Source organism: Rattus norvegicus, chromosome 7 (genome assembly GCF_021556685.1).
Source record: "Rattus norvegicus strain SHRSP/BbbUtx chromosome 7, alternate assembly SHRSP_T2T, whole genome shotgun sequence".
NCBI lineage: Eukaryota > Metazoa > Chordata > Mammalia > Rodentia > Muridae > Rattus > Rattus norvegicus.
The window spans coordinates 5,869,512-5,893,140 of record NC_141540.1 but is presented as its reverse complement, the minus strand read 5'-3'; the positions used below and the strand labels follow the sequence as shown (position 1 = coordinate 5,893,140).

Here is a 23,629-nt window from a genome sequence, read left to right as displayed (position 1 = left end):
GCGCTGGTACTCTCATGAGTGAAGCAGTGTCTTGCTATGTAGCCCAGGGTTCCTTGAACTCATATGCCCGCCTCTGGCTGAATGGGAATTGTGTTTCTCAGCTGTTCAGCTGTTAGGATAATAGGCTGATACCATGCCTATCTCCACAGGTCTTAAGATAAACTAGGATTTGTGATCGCTTTACGTATTTAGGGTGCTAGGCGACTACAGCAAATACCGAACACTGTCCAGGGGATCCTCCTGGATCCATTCATCTTGGGACTGCAGAACCTTCATTTCTTTTTTCTTTTTTTTTTTTTTTTAAGATTTATTTATATATGTATGTGAGCACACTGTCACTGTCTTCAGGCACACCAGAAGAGGGCATCAGATCCCATTACAGATGGTTGTGAGCCACCATGTGGTTGCTGGGAATTGAACTCAGGACCTCTGGAAGAGCAGTGCTCTTAACCACTGAGCCATCTCTCCAGCCCAGAACCTTCATTTCTAAGTCTGGATATAACAGTTCATTTTTTCCTTGTTTGGTGAATTTAAAGAAAGGAAGACAGGGGGTTGGGGATTTAGCTCAGTGGTAGAGCACTTGCCTAGCAAGCGCAAGGCCCTGGGTTCGGTCCCCAGCTCCGAAAAAAAGAAAAAAGAAAAAAAAAAAAAAAAAAAAAGAAAGGAAGACAGAAGCCAAAGAATCCCACACTAGCGGTTTTCTAATGAGATAAAAATATTTTTTATTTTATAAAACATGCTGTTTTAAGCAAATTTTTTAAAAAATAAAATGAAACTCCAGATAGAATGTATGGAAGACAGATACTTCTCAGATGTGATCAGGAATGAAGCCAGTAGATCAGCTTCCTCCACACTGGTTTGATTGGCCCATGGAGACTCTACAAGCTGGTCCACCCAGCCACTGTTTGTCAAGCAGCTGGATGCTTGAACTGTCTGGATCTCGGTACCCTGTGACTGTCCAGGACTTCATTTCCCTAGCTGGCTGAGCTGAGAGTCTGGGTAGAGCTCTTGTGTAGAGGATGAGTTACCCAGGATCTATTACCAAGGGCAGTCACTGCACCTGGGTCCCTTAGGCTTTGCTTCTGGCCCACTGTTTGCACAGTTTGGATAAGGGGAATCTGGCAGTTGGAACCTTTGCAACAATCTTGCTGCTTTCCAGTTCTATTAATAGCACCATCTGTAGACCCTGAGCAGATCCAGTTCTGGAAGTGGACAGGGTAAAGCCGATTGAGAAGCCACCTCTCAGTTCTGGGGAGCGGGCACTGAGAGGGAAGGCAGCTCACAGTGCCAGCACTGAGGGGAAGACAGCTGCATCTGTTAGAGAACAGAATCACGGAGGTCAGGGTGAAGAGAGACGGCACCAGGACATTCATTATGCAGGAAGAACATGGGGGAAGGCATGGACCTTCCTAAGACATTTCATAGTTGGGCAAGTGGCTACACACTAATGTCTCTCTCACTGACTATTGCAAACACTCTAGGTGCTTTGTAAACTGTTAGATGCTTCATGAGCAGGTAGGAGCACTGTCATAATCCTAAGGTGGTGGTGTATAAGTTCTACACATGCCATCCTAACCTACCCAACCCAGTGCCCCTGGCCTCAGCCCGGCCTTACTCTTTGGGCTGCTCTGGCTTTCTGGCTCTGGCACCTTCCAGTCCATCTTCCGGCCCTTCTCATAGAGGCCCTTGAGCACCTTGTGGAAGGACTCGGGCTCAGCGCCGTTCTTGCTTAGCTCCAGGTACTTTCGGTAGAGCTGAAGGGCTGTGCGGGCATCCTCAATACTGTCATGGGTCTCACCTTGAATCTTCAGGTCTGAGGTAAACACGATAGTTAAGGAACTCACAAAGAAGGCACCCCATTTCTATCCTAACACCCATGTAAACTCTCAGTCTCCCAGAAAATATCTTTTTTGTTCTTATTTATGTTTACTGTTTTGCCTGCGTTTATTCATGTGGTCTATGGGTGTGCACGGTGATGGTGAAGGTTGGAAGAGCGTGCCAGACTGCCTGGAACTGATGGTTATGAACTATCATGTAAGTACTGGGGCTTGATCCTTGGTCCTCTGTAAGAGCAGCAGGTACTCTTAACCAATAAGCCAACTCTTCAGACCCAGAAAATGTCTTCTTAAGTTAGTGATAGTAGCTAATTGAAGCCATCAGCAGGAAAAAAAAGATAATTCTAAGCTGAGAAATAACTTTTCTTCATTCCAAAATGCTTCCTGTTCTGTTTTTATTGTTAAAGGTTTGTTTGTTTGTTTGTTTGTTTGTTTGTTTGTTTAAAGACAGGGCTTCTCCATGGAGCCCTTGGCTGTCCTGGGACTCAATCTGTAGACCAGGCTGATGTTAAAGGCATGAACAACCATCGCCTGGCCTTTGCTGTAGCTGTTGCTGTTGTTCTTGTTAAGACGGTATCTCCTCTATTGCCCAGGCTGGCTTCAGACTTACACAGCTCAAAGCAAAGCATCAGCCTCCTTGTGCTTTTCTACTCTCCCTCTTTTTAAATAAGAAACAAAACAAAACAAAACAAAACAAAACAAAACAAAACAAAAAAATCCCAAGGCCTTTTGTAGCCCAGGCTGGCCTTGAACTCATTATGTACTGGGACAAACCTTAAAGTTCTGTTTCTTCTGTGTCTCCTGCATGGTGACTTTAGGCAGGCATGCCCCACTGTGTCCAGTTTTGCGTGGTGCTGGGCTCTGAATAAGTACTCTACCAACTGAGCTGTATCCCCTGCCCCTGATTTTTTAAGATTTATTTGTTTTATGTGAGCACACTGTTGCTGTCTTCAAACCCACGAGAAGAGGGCATCAGATATCATTACAGATGGTTGTGAGCCACCATGTGGTTGCTGGAATTTGAACTCAGGACCCCTAGAAGAGCAGTCAGGGCTCTTAACCACTGAGCCATCTCTCTAGTCTCCCCAAATTCCTCCTCTGAATGTTTTCTACTCTTAATTAGTTCTTTCTATAGGGCACACAAGGTAGAGCAACTCACCGAGAAAGTACCAAGCAAGGAATCGTAGGGAAATCATTCGTTTTCGGGGCATGTGGAACAGGTAGACTGTGTCGAGAACTTGGTCCTTGGGTACCTGGTAGAACAGAAGCCCTGGTAGAACAGAACCTCCCATTCTCTAAATGTAGATATACACCCTGAGAAGCCAGTCCTTAAGAGTAACTCCAGGGCTAGCAAGGTGGCTGAGCAGGTAAAGGCATTTGCTACGAAGCCTGACAACCTTACTTCAATCCCCAGGACCCATGTGATAGAAGGAGAGAGTCAACGGGCACAGGTTGACCTCTGACCCCCACACATCCAACTCAGTCCTTGCAGGAGCGGGTGTGTATGAGTGCACACACACTAAGTAATTTTGTTTTTTAAAGTATGGGGAGTGAATGAGGAGCAGGTTGGGTGGGAAGAAGGCTGGGGGTGGGGTGGGGGGAGTACCAGGCATGGTAACCTATGCCTTTAGTCCTAACACTCAGGAGAGACAGGTGAATGTGATTTTGAAGCCAGCCTGCACAACATAACTGTTACACGGCAGCCAGAGCTACTTATTGAGACACTGTGTCAAAACAAAAGGAAAACAAACAAAAGCAACCCAGACAAGCAACAAAGGACAAGAACAATTATAACAGCAACTACACTCTGAAACATGTCATGCCCGAACCATGAGGTTGATGACCCGGAAGTCCTTCTGCAGACCGTGGCCCACAAACTTGACTCCAATGTCAATGAGAAAGCGAAGCTTTAAGTAAGTCGACTTGAGAGTTGTGAGGTGCTTTGAGGAAATTTTGGCATCCAGGTCTCCTGGCTTTATCCCCGAGTACTGAGTCAAGTAGTCTACTACCTAGGAGTAGAGGAAAAGACTGTCACTGTCCCCGAGAGGGCATGGTTTCTTCCTGCCACTCTCCCAGGGCTCTTCAGCACTCTGTAAGCACAGGGTTGACTTCAATGCCCCTCATGTCCTCACACCTGCTCCTGTGTGGAGATGTAGTCATCAATGAAGGGGATACCCTCGTTAGGCCCTTGGCCCCGAACACAGGTGATCCTTGCTACTGACATCTGGCTTGGCTTAATGGTGGACTTGGTGCCATCACTTCGTAACTCTGCTTCTTCCTATGTCACAAGGGTTAATGCGGACACCAGAGAAACACAATTCCTAATATCCTCAGAGTTCTGTTCCCAGGTCCCATCTTTTGGCTTTGGTTACCTCATTAAGAGTGACAAACTCGGCATCAAGGCCTACCAGGTCCCCAACCTGTGGCATCTCATTCAGCATCAGTGGGATAAAGGTAGTGTGTGTTTTCCGTTGTTTCCGTGCCAGTGAGGCTTCTGCCAGCAGCACGCTAGCCTCAATAGGGTTCTTGACTGGAAAGAGAATGCAAAGAAGACTGGGGCTAGGAAAAAGACTGGGGGAGACCCCAGGACGGCTGCTCAGAGGCTGTCCATCAATACTGCGATCTCTTGATAGCCAAAGCATTTGGGGACAAGGAGTGTACCTGGGTGGCCAAGTCTACAGCCTGAGGTTGACCCCCAGGATCCACATGGAGGAAGGAAAGGACCTATGCCCACAAACTGTCCCTGTTGACACTCTACTGTGGCACACATACTAATGCTGCACACTGAGTACATTAAACTGGAGTCAAACACAAAAAGAGGCTGTATGTGCTAACACAACAGAGCAAATCAGAAAACTATCAAGAAACAGACCAAGGAAAAGACCAAAATGGTGGAAAAGATAGAATAAGGTTTTTAGTTTGGACCTTCACTTACAAATTTCAGGGAAAAAAAAAAAAAAGCTACAGAGAAACTATTGTTTAAAGATACCATGTTGGTACCTCTGAAGGAGCCATGCCCACAGAAGAGACAACCACTTGAGGGCAATGGTTGGAACTGGGGCCAGCAGGCTCCATGGGTCGAGCACTTGCTCACAAGCCTGACAAGCTGGGACCCACATAGCATGGAGGGGACTGATGTCACAAAGTGGTCCCTGGGTCTCTACACATACAACCATAAATGTCATTTGAAAAGAAAGCTACACTATGGTGGCCATTCTCAATCAGACCACTACAAAAGACGACAGGAATATTCAGAATCTAAATCTTAACCTAAGCCACAGTTACCAAGCATCCTTCACTCCACCCTCAGAATTTCCAGCTTCAAAATTAACTAGCTAATTTTGTTTTGTTGTTTCAAAATGGTTCTTACTCTATAGCCCAGGTAGGCCTTGAACTATGTAGTCCAGGTCCTGAACTCATAGCAATCCTCCTGCGACAGCCTTTTGAGTGCTGGAATTACAGGTGTAAGCCACCAACCCCAGCCAGTTTCCAAACTTGAGATCTGATCAGCAGGAGTTTCTTTAGTATCCCAGGAAGAGTCAGTACTGGCTACCAATCCCAAATACTACAAAGATGGCCCCTAGGCTGTCTCCTGATTCCAAGTTAAAACTGCCTAAGGTGTTGGGCCACTCTGTGCCACTTACTGTTCAGGTTGTATCTGGAATTGAGATTCCTTTTGACGTAATACAGGATAGCAGGTACTTTCCAGTTCATATCAAATTGCACAGCTTCATACTAGAGGAGACAGAGGAGGACACGGGGCTGGAGGGGCAGCTCAGCAGTAGAGTGCTTGCCTATCGTGCCTACGGCTCTGGGTTTAATTCTGAACACTGCCTCACTCTTTAAAAAAAGTAAAACGCCTGTGTCAGGACCCAGGTGCTATTTTTTCTTAAGTCTCTTGATGCCAATTCTTCCCAAAGCTTCTTTAGACTCATCATGAAACTTCCCAGCATTCTGTAGGTGCCTGAGAACACCAATAGGTGGGCAGATGAAGGGGAAATGGCCTATAATGGGCTTCAATCATGGCGGCACTCTAGAAGATGAGGCAGAAGGATCACGAGTCAAGGGTACCCTAGGCAGCACAGTGAATTCAAGTACAACCTGAGTCACATAGCAACGCCCACTCTGAACCTCCGGAAGAGAATGAGATGAGGAACGGAACAGAGTTTGACTTACCTTATCAATAGGTTCAATAAGGAAGTCATTGAAGAGATACCACTGCTGGTGAGTCACTCCCTGTGCAGGTAAAGAGCCAGGCTAAAGTCAAAGTGATAGCTAGCTGTCTCCTTGCTAAGATCTTGGGCACAGACTAGGACTGTGCTGTAGCCAGGAGCTCGGGGCAGACCTGGGACTGCACCACAGCTACCTCCTCCAGGAGCACTCTTCTCTGGGTCATTTCACTCACCTCCTTGCGCTGGTGGTAGGTCTCGCCGACTTTGATGTGAGCTACCAAGCTGCCTCCTGTTCGTGAGTCCAGGATGTGTACCACAGTAGCCATCAGGTCATAGACATAGACACCATGCTCCTCCTCTGCCCTGGCTGGACCCCACTGTGAGGGGGTACCCAGGCTGCTAAGCTAAGTTTAAGGATGGGATATGGGATGGGGGACGGGGATAAAGAGCAGGGGGCAGGGAGTCCTGGGAACGGGGAGCCAGGGTAGGTTATCTCCATTTTAGCCAATCTATGACTTCCCAACTCTACACTGAGTTATTCTAGACAACTCCAGAACTGGTAAACGGTATGTTTTAATCCTTTCCTTGCTGCTCTAAGGTCCTCCATCCCCTGCCCTGCCTCACCTTCCGCCCCCGCCTTCCCTCCCTCAGTCCCTCTCTTCCCACTTTTTCAACTGCTTGCACCTCATGCTCATCAGCCCAGTTGCACACGTCCAGTCCTTTGTTCTTGGTCATCTTCATGCGGATGGAAAATGGAAGCCAGACGTTCTTCAGCTCTTCCATGGAGGAACAACACAGAAAGCCCTCGGGACTCCTCAGTTCCTTCCTAGTAGGACACAGAAGTAGCAATGTGCTCTGAAGACTTGTAGCCAGTGAACAGAGGAGTCAGCAAGTAGCTCCACCATCTGACAACTCTAAGATGCACCGACCGATCAGCTAAAGCAAACTCCTTGCTCTTTACTTCCCCGCCGAACTTCTTCACTGCTATTTTGAAGGCAACCTGAACACAAAGGAAAGAACATATTCACATACAGAATTAAGGCACGAGATAAAGACAGAGGAGTCCTGGGAAGTTCTGCTTCCAGTCTTGGTCACTACCTCAGCTTGCAGTCTCCAGAAATCAGCCTCTTTTGAGCTATTCACTTCACAATTAATGACAAGAATATCTGGCAGATGTCGGATGTTGCGGGTCTGAATCTGACAGAAGGAAACAAGAAATGGCAGAGTCTACAGAAAATAAAAAGCCTAGACAGGATCCATAAACATGGAGTTCTTCCCCACCCCGTAGACCCCTGGAAGGCGGTGCTAACACGGGAAGGTGAGACCCTGCATGAGCCTCAAGGGACCTGGGTTACTCACTGTAGGCTGGTACTTCTCACAGCTGTCACACCAGGCCTGTGTGTTCTGCTCCAGGCAAATACTTCGCTTCAGCACCTGAGCAAAGTCATAGTTCTTGCCGGTTTTATCTGAGGAGAAACTCACTTCACTCTAAGCTCTTCCCTCTACGCACAGTCCCCACCAAACCCCTCTGTGGTGTTACAAGTTATCTGAGGGAGCCTCCCAACCCAGGTGCAGGGTATACCACAGATGCTACCCTCAGGGTAGGAGAGTGTGAAGAGCAGGGTGGACGAGGCCCGCACAGTCTCACTGCCACAGCGGCAGAGGCTACAGTTCTCCATCTCACAGCTGAACAGCTGCCCGATGATGGAATCCCCTGATGAGCAGAAACTGCTGAGAGAGGCAAGGGACACACACACACACACACACACACACACACACACGCCGAGTGTTAGAAGCCCCTTCAGTCCCATGGGGCCTGCTCTGGGGCTTTATTCTTGTCTAGTTCCATACCTGCCCCCAGCACCTCGATAAGCCTGGGGTACTTCCAGCTCCTGCATATCCTGATGCAGCTGAGTGAGGATGAAGCGGTTCCACCTCTGGATGAGCCTGGCCAGGCTGCCCTTGCCTGAAGCCTCATCTGAGTCAGCCAGGATGAGACCCAGTGCTGAGGCCTCAGGAATGGTCCGGAAAGCTCGGAGGAAATTACTGCCCTGGAAGACGGAAATGTGCCGTTTGCACAGCGGTGCCCTTTCCAACCATTCACCTTCTGTCCCTTGCCGTTTTTGAGTGTCCCAGTCGCAGAGGACTGACCTGACAAGGGTCGCCACGAGAGAGGTCCAGCATGTGGAAGAGAAAGCCCAGCTCACATGCCAGGCAGAACTCCTTCTGGCAAAGGTGGTTCTGGATCAGACAGCGAACAGGCTCCAAGAAATAGAGCACCTGGAGGGGGGAGCAGGAGAGCTGGTGCGGGAAACTGGGAGCGGGGAAAGATGGGGAGGGAGTGTTCTGTGAGCCGCTGGACACTAAGTGTGACTCCACCAAAGCAATGGAGCTCACAGAGGAGACAGTGGTGCGGGGGAGAGTGTACAATAGATGAGGCCAAGGTACAGTGGGGACTAAGGAGACCTAGGGAGAGTAGAGGAGGGCTAAGGGGCGGTGCAGGCTCCGGGAGGGCAGACCAGCCCTTACCTGGATCATGCAGTTACAGTAGGCATTGGGGATGTGAGGCTCTAACCCAGCAAACAGAGTCTTATTGTAGTGTTTGAAGTCAAAGTCTTCCAGTCCCAGCTTGGAATATTTGATGGTTACCTAAGGCACAGACAGTTTGAGCAGGATGGACTGCATTCAATTACGTGCCATGTGATATACTTTCCCCACACTTCCACCAGACCCCAACTCAGTGTCCCCAGCACCTTCCGGTATTTCTTAGAAACTGTGTGGAGAGGCTCCTCTTCTCGCCCTGTCGGTGACTCTGTGACTTGGCTGAAGTTGTCAAATTCATGGTCTGACTCCTTTAGTCGATAGGGAATCTAGGAGTTTTGGATTTTTGGTTTGTTTTTTTTTAAAGCGAAAGAAACTCCCTTGGATTTTTTAACATCTTTGGCTTCCCCTTCTTTTTCCTTTCCAATGTGTTTTGTTTTGTTTTGTTTTGTTTTGAGACATGGTCTCACTATACAGCCCTGGTTGGTTTGGAATTCAGTATGTAAACCAGGCTAGCCTTGAACTACCTTTGCCTCATAAGTGCTGGAATTAAAGGCATGTACCATTACACCTGACTCTGTATTTTATTTAATTTTAATTTTTTTGAGACAGGGTCTCATGTAGACTGGCCTCAAACTCAATATGTACCCAAAAGTCCTTGAACATTCAGCCATGCAGGGCGGGGGTTGCTACTGTATGCCACCTCAGCCAGTGCCTATTTAATTCTTTTCTTTTCCTATTTTAAAACTTTATTTCAACATAACTATGCTTACAGAATTATATTCATATCGGTTAATGCAATGCAACTAAGTTTAATTTGTACATAATTTATGATTTTAAAAAACCAAAAACCGGGTTGGAGAGATGGCTCAGTGGTTAGGAGCACTGACTGCTCTACCAAAGGTCCTGAGTTCAATTCCCAGCAACCACATGGTGGCTCACAACCATCTGTAATGGGATCTGATGCCCTCTTCTGGTGTGTCTGAAGACAGCGACAGTGTACTTACAGATAATAAGTAAATAAGTAAACAAATAAATAAATAAATCTTTAAAAAGAAAACAAAAACCATGCCATCAACTTTATTTTTATCTATTACAAACATACAAAAGGTCTTCCATCAAAATGTTGCCAACGAAGACAGAAAGAACATTAACAAATATGCTTTGGGTTTACCTCAGAAAAGCAGCACTATCACACTATAAACCACTATAAGATTGGGGCAGAGTTCAGACCTAAGTTCAATCCCCAGATCTCAAGGCGGAGAAAGAACCATTTAATAAGCATTATCCTCTGACCTCCACACGTGCTGTGGTACACGTGCTTTGATACACGCATGCGTACGCTCACTCACACACTCTCTCCTTTTAAAAGATGTATTTATTTATTATATGTAGTACACTGTCGCTGTCTTCAGACATAGCAGAAGAGGGCATCAGATCCCATTACAGATGGTTGTGAGCCACCATGTGGTCGCTGGGATTTGAACTCAGGACCTCTGGAAGAGCAGTCACACTGTTCTTTTTTTTTTTTTTTTTAAAGATTTATTCATTTATTATATATAAGTGCACTGTAACTGTCTTCAGATACACCAGAAGAGGGCATCAGATCTCTTTACAGATGGTTGTGAGCCACCATGTGGTTGCTGGGAATTGAACTCAGGACCTCTGGAAGAGTAGTTGGGTGCTCTTAACCGCTGAGCCATCTCTCCAGCCCCACACTGTTCTTTTTTTTTTTTTTTTTTTTCCCCCAGAGCTGGGGACCGAACCCAGGGCCTTGCACTTGCTAGGCAAGTGTTCTACCACTGAGCTAACTCCCGAACCCCAGTCACACTGTTCTTAACTGTTCTGGCCTACAGCTTCCCTTTGTTTGTCATTTAACACCAAGATATAAATAATTTCTGATGGGGTAATGTCTTTTCTTCAACCAAATAACCATCATAAGGGATAGACCTTATCATCTACGGCTTAGACATGACAAGCATAGCTTCTTAAATTCTGCACACATGTCCCAAACCTTTATCGTCTAAAAACAAAACAAACACTAGTAAGAGGCCGGAGAGGCCAGAGAACGCACACCCGCCTCTGGACACACCTGGTTGCGCAGCCTGGTGCGGGGGTTGGGGGCGTAGCCAATGAAGCCCACTTTCTTCATGGTTCGAAGGATTTCTGCATCCACAGGTGGTGCTCGCCTATAATCCAGTACAGTTCTAGGCTTCAGGGGCCGTGACAGCCACCCACACACTCCCCAACCCATGGGTTTAGAAGAAGAAAAGGCATTTAAGGTAGACAATAACTATGGCAGTGGAGCAACAGCCAGGCTCACGAGAGCCTCCCTATCTCCCCACACCACCCACCACACCACCCACTTCAGCTCAGCCATGAGATACAACCTGGGAGCAGGGGCAGAGTTGGCAGCCGGCCAGTCGGAGAGCAGCGTGTCAGTGGTAAGTGGGACGGGAATGAGGGAAAGCGGCAGCAGATCCTGGCTCCAGTCCAGCGCAGGCAATGAGTCCACAAGACAGGGCAGAGCGAATTCAGTCTCTCGGGAGTAGGGGTTGAAGGACGGCTCGGGGGAGTCAGTCCAGAGATGCACACAGCCCTCGGAATCCCCAAAGGCCAGGGCCTGCTTGCTGGCTGACACATCAAATGTCATTAGCAGAGGTCCCACGGGATTCACATGGAAGATGTCAGCTGGGTTGGCCAGGCCTGTGGGTTCACAAAACTGGCACTGACCTACAAGAGAAAAAGGGACAGGGCAGTGAGCCCTGCAAAGTGAAAGGAAAACCCCTTGACCCTTTCCTAATGTCAGGAGACACAGTGATCAAAGGGAGTGACGCAGGGGCTTCACTCCCAGCAAAGGCACACCTCCAGTCGTTCCACTTAGTACCCTTAAGACAGGATGTCTCTGTGTAGCCCTCTCTGTCCTGAACTCTGTACATCAGGCTGGCCTCGAACCCAGAGATCCACATGCCTCTGCCGCTTGTATGCTGCTATGAAAGGTATGTGCCCCCACACCCAGCTCAGACTTACTTTTTAATTATGTGTATTATGTGTTCTCTGTGTTGGGATATACACACTAGGGCAGGTGCCTACAGAGGCCAGAAGAGGGCATGAGATCCACTGAAACCTCCTACTGTGGGTGCTGGGACCTGAACTCTGGTTCTGTACAAAAGCAGTCAATATTCTGAATCGCTGAGCCATTTTCTCAGTCCCCATCTTTTTTGTTTTTATTTACTCTTCGGTGTACAGGAGATTGATATGGTGTATAGGAGATATTATCAGATGTATAGGAGATACTATTTGGTATAGAGGATCTGGCACCTTATGGGCAATCGGCCTGGCTTGTCCGCCCTGCCTTTCTTACGGCAGGGTATCACTATGATGCCCAATCAGGACTTGAATTCACCATCTTTCTGCACCTGTCCTACCCAGTGCTGCACCTGTCCTACCTGATTGGGAAATGATAGCAAGGCGGGATGTGTAAGTGGGGATGAAACGCAAGAAGGCTGGATCCACGTGCACTTGAAGTGGGGTGATGGCACGCATCATGCGCAGGTCATACACCTTGAGGAAACGGTCACAGGCCAGGCCGGTAAGGCGGCTGGAAAAGCCGCAGGCAGCCAGCAGGTTGCCATGAACATCAAAGTCGGACAGACTCCCTGAGAAGGCATCAAATTCATGTTCCACTTTAAAACTACGGAGGTCTCGCAGGGAAACCTGAAGAAGAAAAGACCTGTTATTGGTCACCTCTGTGACGGGAAGAAACCCTGCCACCTACTTAACTCTGGGAGAGCCCTGCCATAGAAGACCAAGGTTCTACAATACTGTCAGGACAAAGAAAGGCAGAAAGAGAAGCCAAGAGCTAGAAGAGATGATTCAAAGGATTCATTTATCCTTTGGCCTCCAAAGCACCTAGTTGTAGAAAACACCAGGATCCAAGATAATCTCAACACACTAAGCAGGACATGACTTAATTCCTCACAGTCCTCACCTCTAACCCACAGAGACAGTAGACCCCAGTAACCAGTGAAACAGGGCCTATGGTGGGAAGAGACATGGACTCTGGTTACCTTGCCAGATGTGTGGCCACAGAAGAAGAAGCGATTTGTCTGTCTCATGATGGTGACTCCGGGTGTCTCGACTGCATACTGGAGAAATGAGAGAAGCAGGTCAGATGCTTTCAAATGACGACAACGAGACAGAGAAGTCACACCCATATCTCAACACACTACGGCCCAAGCATAGCCCCACCGTGACTTCAGCTCCCACAGAGGGTCTTTCCTGCGCACGACCCAAGTCCACACCTTCTGAGTCTCCTGGACAGTGTTTAGATCGATCTCCAGGACGTGGTTCTGCAGCCCACCAACAAGCAGAGTGTTGTTGTCCGCCAGGAGGAGACTGTGCATGTCCTCACTTTCATCCAGCCTGTGAGAGAAGCCAAAAGCCAGGGCCTCAGCAGCTGCCAGTCCTGCAGCTTCCCTCTCCTGGCTGAACGGAAAGGCCACTTACAAATAGTCAAAGATGATGAGCCCCCCACGGGCCATGTACTTGAGGTTGTTCTTGGTGAGGAAAAGGATACCGTTCTCCAGGCTCTGGATTTGCCGAATGTCATCACTGCCATTGACCTGAAAGGACGAGTAGCGCTCCAGAGCGGGACCGAAGAAGGAAGTGGCATGGCCCTGGAAATGACGAACACACACCTGGGTGAGGCAGGGGCATAGCAGATACTTGCCAAGGACGGAGCATTCCTCAGATTCCCTTTCTGTCTAGACAATCTAGGCATAAGGCTAGGGACCAGTCAATCTTAGTGATAATGCAATGATTACACTACCTTACATTAATGCAAATTATTTTTAATTATTAGTTAAATGAAGCATTACCTATTATTATGATCACAGTGAGAATAAAATGAGGGTTTATATAACTAATTATTTTTTTAAATTTTTTTTTTAATCCGTGAGTGTAGTGTGTGTTTCAGAGGGACTGGAAGAGGGCGCCAGATCCCCTGGAGCTGGAGTTGCGGACAGTTGTGAGCTGCTGTGTGGGTGTTGAGACTCTAACCCATATCCTCTGGAAATCCTAACCAACACGAGCCATTCCTCCAGCCTCAAATGACTTTTGTTCACGCAGCACAGGATCCTTACATAAACCCTCATCTTACTCTCACTATGACTGTAATGATAGGTAACACGTTAAGTAGAGATTTGTTTCTACAGAAGGCCAGAAACATAAGCTGATCCTCCACTGGCCACAGGCCTTGACTGTTCCAAAGTTAAGTTTTAGGATCTTTTTGGTCTTTTTTATTAAAAAAAAAAAAAAAAGTCTCATATAGTCCAGGGAGCCCTGCCTAAGCCCCCTAAGTGCTGATATCAAACCCTGCTTCATAGCTAAACCTTTTTATTGTTTTCTGAGGCAGGGTCTTTCTCTGTATCCTTGGATGTTCTGGAATTTGCTATAAAGAACAGGTTGGTTTCAAACTTCCTGCATCTGCCTCCGTCTGCTTAAATCTCAATGTCTACAGCAGGCGAGCAGCCGCGCTGAGTCAATGGTTCTAGGCCAGAGCACTGATGGTCAAACACCTGCCATGCTCTGGCACACCATTCACCCTGATCTGACTTTCTGACTCCTTGTTTGTGTGCCTTCCTTGCTCTGGGGTTTGAGGGAAGGTCACACTATGCAGCCATAGTTGTCCTACCTCTGCCTCTAGAATGGGATTAAATCTGTGTGTCACTACCCACGGCCTCCCCTCTTTGAACCCCTTGAAGCATGAACGTCCTCACTTATAATCTCAGTTGCTCTCCAGTGGTTTTTGTTTTAATTACATTAGTACCTGAGTTTTTCTTTTGTTTTATTCAGTACTAGGAATCAAACCTAAGGGCTCACATATGCTAGGCAAGTATTCGGCTTGGATAGATCCCAGCCCTTTTCACTTTATTTTCAGATAAGTTCTTACTACACAGTACTTGGTGGCCTGGACCTTATGCAACTTGCCTTGGTTTCTCAAGCACTACGATCACAGGCATGTGCACACCTTGAATCCCATTTGTGTTTTAACATTTATTTATTTGCTTATTATTTGTTCCTGAGACAGCCCTGGCTGTTCTGGAACTCACTTTGCAGACCAGGCTGGCCTCAAACTCACAGAAATCTACCTGCCTCTGTCTTCCAAGTGCTGGGATTAAAGGCATGGACTACTATGCCCAGCCTCGATTCATGGACTATTGTGTTTTGTTTTCTTAACTGTGTATTCCAAACTTAGCCTTACAATAAAGTTCTGGTACCTAGCAGTTGGCTTACTAGTTTGAGAAGGCAGGGGTATAGATCAGGTGTAAAACATTTGCCTAGCATGTGTAAGGTCCTGGCTTTAATACCCAAGCACTGGAAAAGCAGAATTTTCCCAAGCATGTGGACTAAAGGATCCCAGGGCCTAGGGGTGAGAGGACACTAAAGTCAGGGCCTGTGGGGAGGCACCCTAGGGCCTGTGGAGGTGGGGGGGTTACTAAGGCTGGATCTCAGGGCCTGTGAAGGTGGGGGGTACTAAGGTTGGGTCCCAGGGTCTCTTGTGTTCCAAGCTAGTTTTTATCACTGATTCACACCCACATCTCATTTTGTGTGCTCTTCATTCTGCAGACGAAGGAAAGAGGTTGAGTGAATAAGTGCCTACCTTTCGGCTTCCACCTCAATATACTTTTTTTAAAGTGCAAAGCTAGGCATGGAGGTGCATGCCTCAAATCCCAGCATTGAGTGGGTAGAGGCAGGTAGATCTGAGTCTGAGTCCAGCTTGGTCAACAGAGTGAGTTCCAGGACAACCAGAGATACACAGAGAAACCCTGTCTCTAAATAAACAGACTAGTTCAACTAGGCATAGTGGTATATGCCTGTAAGCTTGGAGATATATACAGGAGTCATAAGTTCAAGCTCATTCTTGGCTATAAACCAAGTTCAAAGCCAGCCTGGAATAAAAAAGGTAAAAGACAAATTATTCAGTATATAGCAAAGATGGCAAGCAACAGAGCTACCTAGTTAGCCCAATACACTTTAAGTACTTGTAGTTCCTGTACGCTGCACTCAGCAGTCTGTACACTATACAGGAGTCTAATACAGCTTCCTGCACACTGCACTCAGCAGTCTGTACACTATACAGGAGTCTAATACAGCTTCCTGCACACTCAGCAGTCTGTACACTATACAGGAGTCTAATACAGCTTCCTGCACGCTGTACTCAGCAGTCTGTACACTATACAGGAGTCTAATACAGCTTCCTGCACACTGCACTCAGCAGTCTATACACTATACAGGAGTCTAATACAGCTTCCTGCACACTGCACTCAGCAGTCTGTACACTATACAGGAGTCTAATACAGCTCCCTGTACGCTGCACTCAGCAGTCTATACACTATACAGGAGTCTAATACAGCTTCCTGCACACTGCACTCAGCAGTCTGTACACTATACAGGAGTCTAATACAGCTTCCTGCACGCTGCACTCAGCAGTCTGTACACTATACAGGAGTCTAATACAGCTTCCTGCACGCTGCACTCAGCAGTCTGTACACTATACAGGAGTCTAATACAGCTTCCTGCACACTGCACTCAGCAGTCTGTACACTATACAGGAGTCTAATACAGCTTCCTGCACACTGCACTCAGCAGTCTGTACACTATACAGGAGTCTAATACAGCTCCCTGTACGCTGCACTCAGCAGTCTGTACACTATACAGGAGTCTAATACAGCTTCCTGCACACTGCACTCAGCAGTCTGTACACTATACAGGAGTCTAATACAGCTTCCTGCACACTGCACTCAGCAGTCTATACACTATACAGGAGTCTAATACAGCTTCCTGCACACTGCACTCAGCAGTCTGTACACTATACAGGAGTCTAATACAGCTTCCTGCACGCTGCACTCAGCAGTCTGTACACTATACAGGAGTCTAATACAGCTTCCTGTACGCTGCACTCAGCAGTCTGTACACTATACAGGAGTCTAATACAGCTTCCTGCACACTGCACTCAGCAGTCTGTACACTATACAGGAGTCTAATACAGCTTCCTGTACGCTGCACTCAGCAGTCTGTACACTATACAGGAGTCTAATACAGCTTCCTGTACGCTGCACTCAGCAGTCTGTACACTATACAGGAGTCTAATACAGCTTCCTGCACACTGCACTCAGCAGTCTATACACTATACAGGAGTCTAATACAGCTTCCTGCACACTGCACTCAGCAGTCTGTACACTATACAGGAGTCTAATACAGCTTCCTGCACGCTGCACTCAGCAGTCTATACACTATACAGGAGTCTAATACAGCTTCCTGCACACTCAGCAGTCTATACACTATACAGGAGTCTAATACAGCTTCCTGCACGCTGCACTCAGCAGTCTGTACACTATACAGGAGTCTAATACAGCTTCCTGCACGCTGCACTCAGCAGTCTGTACACTATACAGGAGTCTAATACAGCTTCCTGCACACTGCACTCAGCAGTCTATACACTATACAGGAGTCTAATACAGCTTCCTGCACGCTGCACTCAGCAGTCTGTACACTATACAGGAGTCTAATACAGCTTCCTGCACACTGCACTCAGCAGTCTATACACTATACAGGAGTCTAATACAGCTTCCTGCACACTGCACTCAGCAGTCTGTACACTATACAGGAGTCTAATACAGCTTCCTGCACGCTGCACTCAGCAGTCTGTACACTATACAGGAGTCTAATACAGCTTCCTGCACGCTGCACTCAGCAGTCTGTACACTATACAGGAGTCTAATACAGCTTCCTGCACGCTGTACTCAGCAGTCTGTACACTATACAGGAGTCTAATACAGCTCCCTGCACGCTGTACTCAGCAGTCTGTACACTATACAGGAGTCTAATACAGCTTCCTGTACGCTGCACTCAGCAGTCTGTACACTATACAGGAGTCTAATACAGCTTCCTGCACGCTGCACTCAGCAGTCTATACACTATACAGGAGTCTAATACAGCTTCCTGCACACTCAGCAGTCTGTACACTATACAGGAGTCTAATACAGCTTCCTGCACGCTGTACTCAGCAGTCTGTACACTATACAGGAGTCTAATACAGCTTCCTGCACGCTGTACTCAGCAGTCTATACACTATACAGGAGTCTAATACAGCTTCCTGCACACTCAGCAGTCTGTACACTATACAGGAGTCTAATACAGCTCCCTGCACGCTGTACTCAGCAGTCTGTACACTATACAGGAGTCTAATACAGCTCCCTGCACGCTGTACTCAGCAGTCTGTACACTATACAGGAGTCTAATACAGCTTCCTGTACGCTGCACTCAGCAGTCTGTACACTATACAGGAGTCTAATACAGCTTCCTGCACGCTGCACTCAGCAGTCTATACACTATACAGGAGTCTAATACAGCTTCCTGCACACTCAGCAGTCTGTACACTATACAGGAGTCTAATACAGCTTCCTGCACGCTGTACTCAGCAGTCTGTACACTATACAGGAGTCTAATACAGCTTCCTGCACGCTGTACTCAGCAGTCTGTACACTATACAGGAGTCTAATACAGCTTCCTGTACGCTGCACTCAGCAGTCTGTACACTATACAGGAGTCTAATACAGCTTCCTGTACGCTGCACTCAGCAGTCTGTACACTATACAGGAGTCTAATACAGCTTCCTGCACGCTGTACTCAGCAGTCTGTACACTATACAGGAGTCTAATACAGCTTCCTGCACGCTGTACTCAGCAGTCTATACACTATACAGGAGTCTAATACAGCTTCCTGCACACTCAGCAGTCTGTACACTATACAGGAGTCTAATACAGCTTCCTGCACGCTGCACTCAGCAGTCTGTACACTATACAGGAGTCTAATACAGCTTCCTGCACGCTGTACTCAGCAGTCTGTACACTATACAGGAGTCTAATACAGCTCCCTGTACGCTGCACTCAGCAGTCTGTACACTATACAGGAGTCTAATACAGCTTCCTGCACACTGCACTCAGCAGTCTATACACTATACAGGAGTCTAATACAGCTTCCTGCACACTGCACTCAGCAGTCTGTACACTATACAGGAGTCTAATACAGCTTCCTGCACACTCAGCAGTCTGTACACTATACAGGAGTCTAATACAGCTTCCTGCACACTGCACTCAGCAGTCTGTACACTATACAGGAGTCTAATACAGCTTCCTGCACGCTGCACTCAGCAGTCTGTACACTATACAGGAGTCTAATACAGCTTCCTGCACGCTGCACTCAGCAGTCTGTACACTATACAGGAGTCTAATACAGCTTCCTGTACGCTGCACTCAGCAGTCTGTACACTATACAGGAGTCTAATACAGCTTCCTGCACACTGCACTCAGCAGTCTGTACACTATACAGGAGTCTAATACAGCTTCCTGCACACTCAGCAGTCTGTACACTATACAGGAGTCTAATACAGCTTCCTGCACGCTGTACTCAGCAGTCTATACACTATACAGGAGTCTAATACAGCTCCCTGCACGCTGCACTCAGCAGTCTATACACTATACAGGAGTCTAATATAGTTTCCTGCACGCTGTACTCAGCAGTCTATACACTATACAGGAGTCTAATACAGCTTCCTGCACACTGCACTCAGCAGTCTATACACTATACAGGAGTCTAATACAGCTTCCTGCACACTGCACTCAGCAGTCTATACACTATACAGGAGTCTAATACAGCTTCCTGTACGCTGCACTCAGCAGTCTATACACTATACAGGAGTCTAATATAGTTTCCTGCACGCTGTACTCAGCAGTCTATACACTATACAGGAGTCTAATACAGCTTCCTGAAAGCTGCTCTCACCAATCTATATAATATCACAGGAGTCTAATACAGCTTTCTATAAAAAAAAAAAAAAAGAAAAAGACCAAGGTCTTACAGAAACATTTGGTTTCATGGCATATATTAATACACATTTGAAAACTGATAAATGCTAAGACTGGTAGGCATCCAAAACACATTCATTAAACATTCTGTAATTATAAACCAGGTGTGGTACATTCCTTAAACACCAGCACTTTGACGTTGAATAAGGCTGACCCTAGTCCAAAGCCACCCTGGGTTGCATAGTAAGTCCCAGACCAGAAGGTACTACATACTGAGCCTCTGTTTCAAACCCAGACCCCACTCCCAATTCTAAATTGGGTAGAAAAACTAAAGATTGGGTATGGGTGGCTATAAACGAAGGCATGGGTACAGGTAATCAGAACATGGGCTGAGCTCCGCTGGGGATACGCCTATAATCTCAGCATTCTGGGGATGATGGTAGGATTGAAAATTTGAGGCCAGCCTGGGTTACACAGCAAAACCCTATCTTAAAACAAAAACAGGATTCAATGTGTAGGAGTGTGTACAGTGCTTGCCTGCCGTGCATGAAGTCCTGGGTTTTATCCCAGCACGACATACACTGAATAAGGTTTTGGTGCCTATATTCCCAGCACTCAGGAGATAGAAAAGCAGGAGGATCAGAAATTCAAGACCATCCTTCACTACACATAAAGTTCAAGACCAAATTGGGATATAGGAGACTCTGTCTTAAAAAATCAATCAACAACAGTAAGATATGGTTGCACACAAGTAAACTCAGCACTTCGGAGGCAAAAGCAGGAGGACTGCTGTGAGTTCTAGGTCAGCCTGGACTATAGAGAGAGATGTCACAAAAACACAGTAAGTGATGGGCAAACTGGCAGGGTGGGATGCCTTATGAGATGAAATATGTAGTTCATCTCTGGAGCCTAGATTCCCCAGTTCTCTCTCCACTCCCTTCTTGGTTTGAGAGACTCAGTTAACTCTCGTCACTTCCACTCAGTTTTGACTCCCTGCAAAGAGCTGTCCTTGGGCAAAGGCCAGATAAAGAGTTCTAATACACCCTTTCAGCCTTCAGAAAGGGGTACAGTTCTTACCCCGTGGCTCCCCACCCACAGCATCTCCTCCTGCAAATCAAAGTGGGAGACAGACACAGGCACTCCCACTTCAGCCACCACGCTGTGCAACTCAGAGTAGACACCTTCCATTATGTGCACTGACTCCTGGACAGGAAGGGCCTCCAAAGCCACTCCCTCTGGGTCCAGCTCCACATTCTGTAGCAAACTTGGATTCAGGTGGGCATCCAGGACTGGGTCCAGGGTAGAATGCATAGCTGGGGAGAATTCGGCCAGTCCAGGATCCAGACCCTCAAAGTTCATGACGATAATGGCCGCTGGTCAGACCTGGGTCACACCCTCCCTTGCCACGGTTCCTACAGACGCCTGACCCAGCCTTCAGCAGGACAGCACCAGTGAACCTAGAATGGACATCCTGGCCTGCAAGGGAAAGAGGCAGCTCAGTCAGGGATAGGCCTAGGTACTGGACGTGTCTTCTAAGTGGACAGGACAATGAGGCAGGCAGAGGGGATGAGACTGCTGGGCAAAGGAGGAAGCATGCAGGAAGGGGACGTGGGCAATGTTGTAGAGTGAGACAACTGTGTCTCTTACTCTGCACCTCTAAACTTTCTAAGTTCTCTACCACCCCCACCAAATGATCTCATTCTTGACTTTCCGTTCTCCTGAACCACAAGGTGAAGGGAGCGGGTATGATAGGGGCTGGAGTTTGGTGGAGGGCTCTGAGATGCTTGTTTCCTAGAATTGGACATGAGACAAAGGGGCTGGGCAAGTGAAGGGAGCAAGACAAGTCAGTTTCCCAGAATCCTTTACAGTTACCCAGCATTCTCCAGGGGGTGGGTAACAAGAACGGCCAGTTACCCACAGACGGGGCGGGGGTAGGGGGAAGTAATGGAAACGGATAGCTACCCAGAATTCTTTGAGCGAACCAGAGAAACTGGTTACCCAGAATTCTTCCCCAGCGCAGGGGACGGGAGGGGAAGGATTAGGGCAAAGGTCAAGACGTGTTCCTGGGATGCTTACGGGGAATGGGTCATTACCAAGATTTCTCCATGGCGGATATTTTGGAGCGCGTGGAATTCAAACGAGTAGGGGGTAGAGAAAGCGCCGTCAGCTCCGCGGGAAATTCCAGTTTCCCTACTACTCCCCCGCCTCTGGCTCAACCTAACACAAGCAAGACGGACGGCGGATTGGCAGTCATCGCTTCCAATCAGCAGGGGCCACGGGCTCGTCTCAGCCAATCGGAAGGAGCCAGGTACAGGCAGCTTCGGAGAAGGCGTGTGACGCAAGCTCCGCCAAAACAAGGTTACGGAATGCCACCGGGGACAAACTGAGTCAGACGCGGACCTGTTTGGTGTTAGAAAAAATAATCCCTTCACTCTTAAATTTTGCTAAACAAAATTAACTTTAGACTTGGAAGCCAAGCTTTTACGCTCCCTGAATAGGAACTAGACTAAGGGGCGCCAGAGGCAAAGCACTGGGACTCGCCGGTTGGGTATTCCCAGCGTGGCCTTCATTCCCCGGGGTATAGACCATCTTGCTATGCCTATGAGCCATTCTAATACCTGTGACCCTGTGCCCCCGAAACTCTCTGGCATTTCCTATGACTTCTAGATATGGGGAAGAAAAAGGAAGCGGGAGCCTGATTTCTAATGTGGCCCAAGTGGCCACCTTTTCTCTATTTCTACAGGCATCCATCTGAAATTCCCGCCCATGTTTGTATCGTCCCCAGAGGTCCCCTAATTTTCCCAAGAAACAAATCTCCTAGACTGTCAAAATTCCCCTAGACCGTGTAGCTGGACATTGACCCTCGGAGAGAGATAAACAGTAAACTGAGTCAACTGAGCTGTAGCTGTCAGTCATTCTGAGAGATTCTTGACTAGCCTCCAACTCCGAGATCCTACCTCCTCTGCCTCTCCTGTGAGAGTGTGTCACCATGTCTAACAGATTCTGGGTTATTGGCTGTGTGCTATACTGCTTTGGAATTGATCCAGGCTGCAAGATGTCTTAGGTTCCTCAAACTCAGCTGTCATTTCTGTTTTTAAAGTCCCTGTACCGCTAATGGTCCATACCTACAATCCCTGCATTCTTTTTTTTTTTTTTTTTTTTTTTTTTGTTCTTTTTTTCGGAGCTGGGGACCGAACCCAGGGCCTTGCGCTTCCTAGGCAAGCGCTCTACCACTGAGCTAAATCCCCAGCCCCCAATCCCTGCATTCTTAAAGCAGAGGCAGGAGTCCCTTACAAATTCAAGGCCCGCCTAGGCGACATATCAAAGACCAGGTTTGCAATAGCTTCACAAAGAACATCCCTTTCAACAAACAAATAACATCAAGACCATACCCATGGGTTGCCTGTGGAAGAAAGTTCTCACCAATAATAAACTTTTTAAAGCATTTCTTGGGCTGGGCATGATATAGGCAGGAAGGTTGGGGTTAGCGTCTATTTAGCAAGTCCCAGCATAGTTACGTTCCAGGAGACCCTGTTGCAAACAAACTAAAACCAGGCTAAGTGGGATGGTGATCCCACCACCCAGGAAGCAGAATGGATTTCTGTGAGTTTGAGGACAGCCTGGTCCTCCAACACAGTGAATTCTAGGCCAACCAAGGTCACAGTGAGACCTTGTCTCAACACCCACCCCCCATCTAAATAAAAATGTCTTTCCTTTCAAAAAGGTAAAAGAGGCTTTCAAGATGGTACGGCAGGTCCTGTTACCAACTGTCAGGATCTGAGTTCCATCCCTGCAGCTCATGGTTATCCTCACATACATTCTGTGGCTCATATACATAAATAAATCTAAGTGTCTGTCTCTGCCCCCACCCCCCGTGTCTTCTCCACCCCCCTCCCGTGATTTCTCTCAATAAAGGCAAGCAAATAGAATTTGATGAAAGAACCCTGAGGCAGATGGATCAGGAGTCCAACTAAGCAAAGTGGATTCCAGACCAGCATGGACTACCTGAAACTCTATCTAAAAAACAGAACAAAATAGTAATGGGGTGGGCAAAGGACATAGGCACTTGGATATTCCACACACCAAGGAATCCAACACCTCACTCAAAGGATCTCTGGCTTCACAGGTCCTTAGATGTAAATTTTCAAACAAGAACCTAGATGCTTAGAGACCTAAACAGTTCCTACATGGAAATCTCCATATCGAGGGT

General features: G+C 47.4%; 1 protein-coding gene across 21 annotated transcripts; it reads right to left on the bottom strand.

Moving 5' to 3' along the window:
• Nucleotides 1-697: 697 nt before the first annotated feature.
• On the bottom strand, nucleotides 698-21,650 carry Pan2 (poly(A) specific ribonuclease subunit PAN2). Of its 21 annotated transcripts, none has more exons than XR_015624335.1 (26): nucleotides 21,513-21,638; nucleotides 20,497-20,895; nucleotides 13,058-13,227; nucleotides 12,853-12,973; nucleotides 12,619-12,696; nucleotides 11,998-12,265; nucleotides 10,939-11,281; nucleotides 10,641-10,737; nucleotides 8,761-8,877; nucleotides 8,537-8,656; nucleotides 8,159-8,287; nucleotides 7,859-8,058; nucleotides 7,602-7,738; nucleotides 7,367-7,473; nucleotides 7,106-7,204; nucleotides 6,937-7,007; nucleotides 6,692-6,833; nucleotides 6,241-6,296; nucleotides 6,012-6,071; nucleotides 5,480-5,570; nucleotides 4,208-4,365; nucleotides 3,970-4,113; nucleotides 3,665-3,844; nucleotides 2,995-3,088; nucleotides 1,616-1,813; nucleotides 698-1,314 (listed from the first exon to the last, which is right to left on the bottom strand). XR_015624335.1 is itself a non-coding variant. In NM_001395706.1 (26 exon segments), coding segments are annotated over 25 exon segments (3,624 nt in total). In that variant the 5' UTR covers nucleotides 20,779-20,895; nucleotides 21,513-21,650; the 3' UTR covers nucleotides 698-1,279.
• Nucleotides 21,651-23,629: the final 1,979 nt, after the last annotated feature.